Source organism: Cephus cinctus, unplaced genomic scaffold (assembly GCF_000341935.2).
Source record: "Cephus cinctus unplaced genomic scaffold, Ccin1 Ccin1_scaffold0857, whole genome shotgun sequence".
NCBI lineage: Eukaryota > Metazoa > Arthropoda > Insecta > Hymenoptera > Cephidae > Cephus > Cephus cinctus.
In genome coordinates, this window is record NW_014333443.1 from 880,754 (window position 1) to 890,984 (window position 10,231).

The 10,231-nt window shown below is 40.2% G+C and overlaps 1 protein-coding gene and 1 long non-coding RNA gene across 5 annotated transcripts in view; one reads left to right on the plus strand and one right to left on the minus strand.

Moving 5' to 3' along the window:
• The window catches only part of LOC107270955 (kinesin-related protein 10), a 14,969-nt gene extending 4,994 nt beyond the window's left edge, over nt 1-9,975 (plus strand). For 3 of the 4 annotated variants that reach the window (XM_025088214.1, XM_025088213.1, XM_025088215.1), the window contains 3 exons: nt 7,506-7,701; nt 7,801-7,858; nt 7,980-9,975. In XM_025088214.1, coding sequence (XP_024943982.1) covers nt 7,506-7,701; nt 7,801-7,858; nt 7,980-8,687 — 962 coding nt within the window. In that variant the 3' untranslated portion in view covers nt 8,688-9,975. Of the gene's footprint in view, nt 1-669; nt 1,310-7,505; nt 7,702-7,800; nt 7,859-7,979 lie in introns of those variants that run through there. The other variant, XM_015746442.2, reaches the window with a different exon arrangement.
• LOC112494836 lies at nt 1,327-7,497 on the minus strand. The gene is made up of 3 exons (XR_003060716.1): nt 4,770-7,497; nt 2,187-4,582; nt 1,327-2,104 (listed from the first exon to the last, which is right to left on the minus strand). It is a non-coding gene; the product is annotated as an uncharacterized LOC112494836 (long non-coding RNA).
• Nucleotides 9,976-10,231: the final 256 nt, after the last annotated feature.

The window sequence follows — 10,231 nt, forward strand, 5'->3', positions numbered from 1 at the left end:
CCCCCAAGTCAATGTTTTCAAATCGGGCATTGATTTGACGGTTGCCTTGCTCACAAATGTTGCCGCTTCGCTAAATATATACGTCGCGATGATCCCGATATTAATATACGCTTTATGAATTCTCAAGCGATCTTCATGTACATATATATGCACATCACATTTGCAAATATCACAGCCAAACGCTATTATTTCTATTTATCTGCAAGTCTAACCTCTCGAGTAGTTTTATGTAGCATCTCAAGTACGCCGAAAGAAAATATCAGTAGCGAGCATAACAAGTGTACTCGCACTTAATGAAAAATCATGCAGATTCTCATCTGCGCACAATTTCTTTTAAAAATAATCGCCTTAACGGCATTGAAAGGCTTTACCACCCGTAAAGTGGTGTCGTGTTAATTTACGCCGGGATATCAATTCGTAAAATACACCGAGAACGTTGTGTTTACGGATTAATTTGTATCAGTCGGTAACCTGAAGTAAAGAAATCTGCCAAACCGTTGCCGCCACAGTAATCTATATATATATGTTATATCTATATGCATATAAATATGCTTCCCCCACTACGTAAGCAATCACACACGTATCGCTTGCGACGTAGCGGAGGCGCGCGCTCTCTATTTCCTCCAGTGAACGGTCTTGCCTGATAGGCCAAGCTCCCTCAGCCAATGGCACGAACCAGTGTCTCTGGAATTTATTCTTTGGTAAATAACATCAGGATGGCGGCGTCGGCGTCAGTGGCGACGGCAGCGGTGAGGTTTCCAAGGCTCCTCTCGGGACCGATGTCGTCGCTCCTGGTAGTATAGCAGCCGAAGTAGCGGCTGTTGTCAGACTGTTGTCGCAGTGTGGCCTACGTGATCGTAGCCCTGTATAAAAAGACAAGACGTGTCCCTGTCGTACCACTTGTTTCGTGGAATAATTCTCAGACGGCTGTTTGCGGTTAGAACGATTCTTGTTTCACTAAAGTTTAATAATCCTTGGATACGATTAGTCGAACGACGCGTTGACAGTGATTGCACTGCCGAACGCGTCACTGGTAAATCAAACTCAAAAGACGTATCGGATGCGTGTTTTACCGCGAGTGTTTTGAAGTTGACAACAGGGGTTGTGCAACGCGACAATTCTGAGACTTAAAGCAGTTAGTACGTGTCCTCTGTGACAGGGTGGAAAGAACTACGTGTTACTTGAGGTTAGAGAGTGAAGACTTTTTTTTATCAATCAGTCAAACTGGATCCAGGCAGGATACGATTGGCCAGGATGTGGCTGAAGGTTCTACGACAAAATATATCACAGCTGGCGCGAAGAGCTAAAGGTAATGCGTTTGTAGAGAATTCACCGAAATGTTGAAATTCCTTGTTTTTTTCTCTCTCTCTCTCTCTCTCTCTCTCTCTCTCTCTCTCTCTCTCTCTCTCTCCCCCAATGGAGGAACTGACTTGGATTTCTTTTATTGGAAACTTTTACACGCCCTCGCGTTTGTGCCGGTGGAATTTGGTTTTTATTTCCCCATTACTTCTGCATGTCGGCGCTCCTGCTAGTAGACAGTACATTTTTCTGGGCATTAAACTTGTTTTTTCGACACCTCTCGAATTACCACGAAATTCTCAAATGTCGCGGTACGTTACGGATACCAGAAGAATTTAGAAATTCTTCATATACACACATACATATATATATATATACACACATATATAAGTAAAATGTGAAATCCCCCGTGTAGCGGTAGTGTATACATTTGTGCACGCGCAATACGTACATACACGTACATATGTGTCACACATCGCGGATACTTGGCGCCAGAGGATTCCCACGTCCACGTAGTTACAGTCTCATTCAAACTATATATGTTTGGAGAGAAACTGAACTATACATATCTACGTAGTCTATATAGCTGTGCTTTATGAGTCATTAACGAAGGACGCTTACCTTTTTGCGGAACAGCACTAGACTTCGTGCGGCTTTTTTAATTCATTTTTTATAGCGCATACTCGTCCGATCCTTCACCCTGCGGCAACGAATACAATTCGTTATTGTTTCTTACGTCTCAAGTAAGAGTAGCAATAAATCATACAAACTGTTATCAAATGCCGACTTGCAACTCTCCGATTATCTATAGAATGAAGAAATACGTCATTTATGCGAGATGTGTCTGACTATATATAGACACAGGAATCAGATGCGTATGTACGTACGTGGCTATTTACGCGTCTCTGATCGCAACTGGCGTAAGGTTAATGCATGCGACAGGCGCACTCGAGTTTATTTACTCTCTTCCCCTATCCTACTTAATACCTGCACTTGGTTTTATTGAGGCATGGCGACGGCGCAGCCTTGTTTGCAATTGCCAGTAAACGACACGTAAACAGGATTTTATCATTACACTCGAAACCGTTTGCTATTGCCAATTGATTTCAATGCGGTGCGCACGGATATAAATAATCTACGTGGGAACTTCGTTCGGAAGCGCAAAGTTTCTCTGCTGTTACGATATACGTACGTCATTGTTACTCAAGAGCACGAGCTCTTTAACGAGGTGCACGGAGAACGTAACCCCGTCGTAATAAAATAACATTAAATTTCTTATCTACAAATACCGTTCGTCGTTGTGGCAACGACACTATTCCACATAAGCATCGTTTCTTATCCTATCAAAAGAGAGCCGTAAAAGTCAGATTTTTTTCTTCGAGACTTAACACCTCGTCATAGCTTTGTACAGGGATAACAGTCTGGCTATATAGTCTAGATGTTGGTATAACGTCAGAAGAAAAATTAATCTATTTGGATACTTTACGTCCGTACGTTTGTAACTTGTATGGTTCGTTGTCGTTGGTGATTATCTTTCCTTTTTTTTTTGCTTTCACCCGGCACGATGTTTATTCAAAATCGGAATAAACACGAAGTTCGGAGTGCGGACCATCGTTCGCGCGATTTTATGGGTAACTCGCTAAAATAGAGCGTCGGGCAAAATGTTGAAACGGATTAGAAATAGATTCGGGAATTGGGATAGACGTGATTTCATTTGTTCATCGATTTCCTTTGTATCTGGATTGCTAATGCCGAGGCCCGGATTAACATTAATTCATTGTCCGGATATACCTTGAAATTTGTTCTTTTCTCGAGAATCGCAGGTCGAACGAGGGTTCGGCTCTTAGGTGGTAATTCTTTTTTCTTGTGACTTGGGGATTCACCGCGTGACGGTAAACGTGACGGGTTGGGAAGGGAGAGCGAGGGAGGAAATAAGATTGAAAGACGGAGGCGAATAGTCGAAAGAGAGGGATCCAAGATAAACAATGTCTAAGGTAGAGATTTACGTAATACAATAATAATATTGTATAACATTAAACGGAATGGTTATTTGTATATTGTTGTTGTATATTGTTAGTTATTTATTATAACATAAATAATGGTATAATAAATTAATATCCGCGCCGAAAGACGGCGCCATAATTCTTCGATAAAGATAACATTGACGCAAAACCTATGCGTCTTGCAGCTTCAAGCATGATTTATGTCATACACACTTTATGTTTAAATTTAATGGCACCTTAGCCGTATAGCAGGCTGCCGATCTTTTCTTAATTACTTGTAAATTGATTGATCGATCGATCGATCGTCGTCGCAAAGCTAGATATTATCATGGAAACCATCGGGTAATACGAGTCCACTTTATTGAGTAAACCCGTGGACTCGCTATTATGCCTCTTTGTTCCTTTTTCTTTTTTTCTTTTCTTATCGCTATAGCGGTTATCGCGATAAACGATATTTCATTTGAAAGCTTTGAAGAGGGATACTTATCAATTGAAATAACCCTGGCAATTAGCGAGATTCGACAAAATGTTGGAGAGCGAGACGGATGGAATTTTTACGTCACATCCGACGAATTGATTTCAGTCCCTCGTGTCAAGTGGCTGGAATTGACTGTACGACGTCAAAGGACACTCCGGGTAGTTTGGTCTTGTGAAAAAAAAAAATTTTTCTTTTTCTCTCTTGGGGTAAAAGAGGTAGAGAAAATAAGGAAAGGAATTTTCTTTAATAGGGAAAAGCCGAGTCGGAAAAGGAAAATGGTAGAGTTTGGTCGTTTTACGTGAAAAAAAGAAAAGGTTTTTTTTTCGCTGGTTTAATCCTTGGTGTGCCGAACAACGATATATTGTTGCTTATGCGATGGCGCCTTACTATTCGTATCGCAAAAAAACTGGCACAAAATAAATTTAGAAAAACTTTAAGGATTTTCCCCTTATTTCGTAATATCTTCCTTTTTTGAATTTTGTAAATATCATTCTTACTTTTTTAAAATGATTTTTCTCTCAAACCTTTCTAAATTACATCTAATTTCTTTGGTTTTCTCACTTAGGTACAATCCATTAGGTCGGCATTAAAAGAGTTAAATATTCGTGGAATTTCTCAATTTTTCGTTCCAACGGAGTTTGCCAAATTACAGCTATTCGTCTCTAGACCGATTCCTTTGACGTGTTCTACGTAGGATAAGGAACGTGTCGAGTCTTTTTCTTATTACCAGGATGATAAAGTATCAGACAACGCTGAACTTTCACATTTCACTAGACAAATACAGCTTGGCCACTTTCTTACGCTGTAAAAGTAAATGACTCCAAGTACCTATTTAATTAAGTCTAAAAGCCTTTCATGGCTACTAGCAAAAGGCGATCATCAGGCATTCAGTCCGTAGTAATTGATTGAACTCAAATGACACGACCTCTGCTGAGGTCTTTGCTGTAGACACAGTCACAATGTAATTCCATAAATCAAATTCGACTCACCTTCAAGAATATCCATTTTCCCAGGATATCTCTCTTTCGCGCACATGTCACGCTTTACGACTAACGACTAACTCGACTAACGTGCACGGTTCAGGAGCATTGGTATAGCTTGCGAAATATAGATATATACACACGAGGATTATTTGCTGTCACTTAATTTCCTTCACCCTGGTGACTACAGGCAGTTATTTCCTGCAGACTTTTTTTAATTCGACTTCCTGTATCACTTCCGGGTATACTGGTTTACACGGCGATGCCGCATACTCTTCTTTTTCCTTGTGCCTTCTCCTTCCGTCCTTCTCTTATTAGCATTTGCATTCTTCTTCATTTCACTCGTCGACCTTCTGCCTTACCCCCCTACTGGATCCAAGGCAAACCTCTTCTGTCTCTCAGGAGAGTGCCATTGTTGGTTCTATCGGGGCTATTCATATTATCGGCACTATGTATATTATCGTTATGTCATTAGTATTGAAATTTCCTGTGAAAGGATCGCAAGACTTCCGCTATTTATATTATGTCTATATATACAAAAGGGAAGATCATCAGCGTTCGGGTAGGCGCATGTTCTTTAAATACGTCCAACCATATTCCGTAATCGATACTGTGAATAATTTAGGGGACATTTAAGAAATTTTTTTTTGACAGACCTGTATATTTATGTATACCACCGATAAACTACCAGTATCTGGGGCAACCGTCGTCGTTATGACTATACGTATACGCATTGTCGTTGACTGTCATGGTGACGCAGACGTCGCAAGACGGGACCTTCGTGCTATCGAAAATAGCTGACAATGACGATAGGATTACCAACAATGTAAAGCTTCGTTTACATCCTATAATACGTGGCGCGATACATGTGGGAAAGCAACACGTGCATGTTCAAGGTACTCGTCGCCAAAGTATATTGCCATAAGAATGGTATTGGACGCTGTATAGGGCCTTACATAAATGCATAAATTATTCAAACGTAGGCGCTCCTCTAGGAACAGTAGCAGTCATAAGCGTCCGATAGTCCGTTCACTAGCGTAATGAATTTTTGACGGGCCATCTTCTTACGACCTTCGATGTTACAGAGTCCCCTTGTACCTTGCACTTCACCGGACTGAGTCAAATATACTCTGGGACGTAAGAACGCGTATGGGTGCCAGTGCTTTTATAAAGCCGCTAAGAAGTTTATAAATTAGACGCACGATTTTCATAATAAACAAAGTTGCGTAATATACGAAGAGCATGTTATGTAAGTGTTGTATGCTTGGCTTCGAATAATTCAAAGGATGGATTCTGGTCGGTGTGACCTAATCGATAAGGGGATTATAGGTCGTCCTCTTGGAGCCTTCTTAATGTAAAGGATGTCTCAAGAATATCTCGTAGTACTCTCGGTGTCACGTATACGTGAGAACTTTATTTTTCAATTGACTTTAATATTATTATTGCGCGCGTCGCTCGATTAATAAAATCGATCAAGCTCTACGGCGCACTGGATGTACCCAGTAGTCTCTGGATCTCGTTTATATCAAGGCGTCCTATTGGCCTTTTCTTCGCGATCCTGTTTACTACGATGCTATATAGTGCCATGTACTTAAGCTATTGTTTTTTATATCCTTACTTACAGGGGCGCATTTCCTATTTATAAATTGGAATCGGTATTGATCGCGTAATGCTGATCCTTGTACGTCTGTCTTTTGCTATTATAAATGCGCGAAGAGGAGGTCACGCCTTCGTTTTTCTGGAAGTCACTATACTTTCTGCGATTGCGAGGGAGAGACGTTTAGTTCAGTGGAAGAGAGACGGCGACAGTGGTGGCACCATAGTCGTATTGTATTGTCACTCTTTGTATTGACACTGTTAAAAGTAATTGTAACATTAATAACAATGGATTTATGGTTTTTTGGATGACACATAAATAGTTACACATGGTATATGCGCGGAGAAACCTTTTTATTTTGTTTGAAAAATTGTCTATGTTCTTTGCTGTCTTAATGTTTACTACGCTGCTGCTACGTTATTTTATATCTATGTGCTTTGCGACATTCTCTTTAACACTTGCAATAAGATATATAGGTTAGTTAAGCGTATTCTAGTACATATACATATATTTGTGGTTTATTCACGTGCTATTGTAATCGCAGTTCATTCTCCTTCTTGCCGCGTGCCAATGAATGGACCCTGATGCCATGCCGTACAGTTATAGCTTTGCCAGAATGTAGAATAAAAGAGAAACAGATGTTTACCTGCACGAGAAGAGTCACGCCGTGGTACTGCAATAACGAGGAATTTACCGATATAGACTTTTAGTATGACGGAGTTCATTTTTTACGAAAAAATTGTATCGACCTATATTTTTCCTGTAAAAATATTTCGTTTCAGTGGCTACTAAATCTTTTTGTTTTTGAGAAAGAAAAACCGTAAAATGGGTTAATGCAGATTTTACGAAATATTTAATTGCCACCGAGCGAGTGATAAGATTACGTGTGTTTGCACGAACGATTCGCGCATTCTTGTACTCTGAATTCTTGTTGGCAAGTTTCTAACCGTAAAAACGCAAGGGGACTATTAGTTTTTTATAAAAATTACGGAAAATTCACATTTTTCTGACGAAACACTTGTGTTGGAATAAATTTAGATTTTATACGTGAATTTATTCTCATGAAGTTTTCTCATACGCCTGAAGTAGCTAATTTAGTTTAAATTACCATACCATTTGCTAATCGTGCTCTAATATTTATGTTACAGGTAGCGCGTCGATCGAGCATAAAAATGGCAATGGAAATGGAAACAGCAATAACAATGCTAATGGTAATGGTACAAAAACGAACAATAACGTCGCTGACGTGAATCGAAATGAAGATCAAAGCGGACCGATTGATCCTAAGTCGCAAGCAAAGAAGAAGCCAAACGCACGGCGAAGAGGACCTCTATTAGTACAAGAGTACGTTTCAATGATTTTCAATGATTACAATAATTTTCAGAAGTAAGGTACTCTTGCTCTATGTTACGGGACTGACCCATTTGTTATTTTTCTTTACAGAGACGTATCCTCGAGCCAGTTGGACTTCTTCAAGATGCTCGACGAGAAGATTGAGAACGTAAGTGCTGCGTCGTTTACTAAACAACTATTCAACTGACCAAAATAGAATATTACTATCGAGTTTTCTATAACACCAGGAGATGGAATTTTCTATGTATTCTTTCTATTTCATTTTGCAGGGTCCGGACTACGATGAGACCCTGGATGCGGCTGCGACTGCAGAAAGAGTATCGAGCCTACTTCGTCGTTGGGAATTAGCCAGTGTAAACTGGTCCAGCGTGATCGATTTAAATACGTCGCCATCGAATCTGAAGAGTCGCTCACCTGTTCTAAGTACTTCGCGTCAGAGCTTAAGCGCCAAGGATCGCGAGGGCATGCGTAACATAATAGGCGGCCGGCCAGAGAGTGCGCCAGTCTTCGTAAGGAATGCAAATCGTGTCGATGGCCTGCAGGAGACTCACTGTCCATCGCCAAATATGCCTAAACACGTTCTCGAGTCGATTACTCAGAGTCCTACCCAGAGCCTGAAGAACACACCACCAGGAATGTCACCTAACAGTATTCGCTGTCAGGAGTTCAGAGAGTATAAGGAGTACAAGGAGTACAAGGAGAGCAAGGGCGGTGGTGGTGGTGCTGGCGGTGGCGGTGGTGGTGGAAAATATCAGAGCAGTCAGTTAAACGGGGAATTTATGAGTCAGCAAGCTCTCTATCGGGAGCAGTACCTTCAACAGACAGGAATAGTCACCATTCCTGCACAGTACTCTGCGGGATCACCTGGTGGCAATGTACTACGGAACAATCCTTACGTCCAACAGTTTCAGATCCCCAGCCCTCAACACTTCCCGACGCCCAGGAAACGACCGTTCAACGCTGCCCAGATGACGTGACCGGGATCGGCCGCCATGACGAGATAAGACTGATGAAACAAAAAACGCTAGGAAGTCGAGGACTTGAAATACGCCAAATGTCGTAATAGAGGAGGGCATTTTAATCGCGAATGGTGGATATGTCTTGAATGCATACATGCTTATGTACATACATACATACATAAAGTGAAACATACTATACATACATACATACATACACACACAGGTTTTATTCAAAATTTTTATGAATTCTTATCGGGGATACTTGTACACGCATGCATACACTTTTACGTACAATCACGCAGACACATCATTTGCGAAAATGATTTATCCTGATTCTCGAGACTCCAAATATTCTTCACCGGGACTGCAGGCCTGTTCTCGGGGATGTTTTTTAATTGTGAGATTACTGGATGATCTACAGAGCTAGGCCTAAAATACGAAGCATCAGAAATAATAAGAAAAACGAAACTCTTGCTTGATGCCGACGATTCTCTGGACATCGCGCCTAGACTAGGATACTTGTTATAAGTGCCAAAAAAAAAGAAATGAAAAATACAAAGATAACTTTCTGTACGCGAGCAATTTAAATGTCTTGATATGACTGCGCTTAACAGCTTCGAACGATGATGAACTTTCAGAGAGGCCAATACCTACCCCACGAAACACTTAGTGTTTCGAAGATCCTGTGGGGGAAGAAAAGTTATGTACCTTTGCCATTCGCATGTCAACGCGGTACTTTTTTTTCTTCTTAATTCCTCAAGGTCAAGAAACAAACTGTGAAGAGAATTCAGATCCTGCGTTCACACACCGATGTTGCGACGCAAGGTTCTCTTTTGTATAAATGTATTAGAAAAGAAGAAAGAAGAGTCTATATATATTATATATACATATAAATATATAAATATGTGTGTGTACGAGCGAGAAAAATCAGATTTAGAAATTTCTAATTGTATCGTGTATAGAATCACTGTATTGTACACTACACTATCTATTATATACACCTAACTTAACGTGATGACTGTATATTTCTATGTTGACCATGTTTAAACTACCGATATACATATTATATATACATATATAGTTGATGATGAAGAAAATTTTATATTTCATGTTATTATGCAAGCTATATATATATATACACATAATATCCATGGAATCGGTAACTCGCTTTACTTATTCATATACACTGTCCTCTGGAAATTTCCACGTTCGTTTCACTTTTCCATTGATCAATTGCTCTGTTTCCTTTTTCTCTTTCTTTACTCTTTCTTTTTACACAAAATAAATAAATCCATCTCTCTGCAAATACGAGTACGTGCTCAATGATTAGCAATTCCTATTATCTTTTTTTTAATCATATTTTTTGTTCTGTAGATTTAACAGACTGACCAGATTATGACACCGGCTTACGGTTTGACGTCGTTAAATACAATTGATCATCGACCAAGACGGGTGGCAAGCAGGCTGCTTGTCGACATCCGATTTAAAAATTCACTAACAAGATCCGGTTCGCCAGAACCCTTATGATACTGATGTAATCGCATTTATATCGGACATGCGTT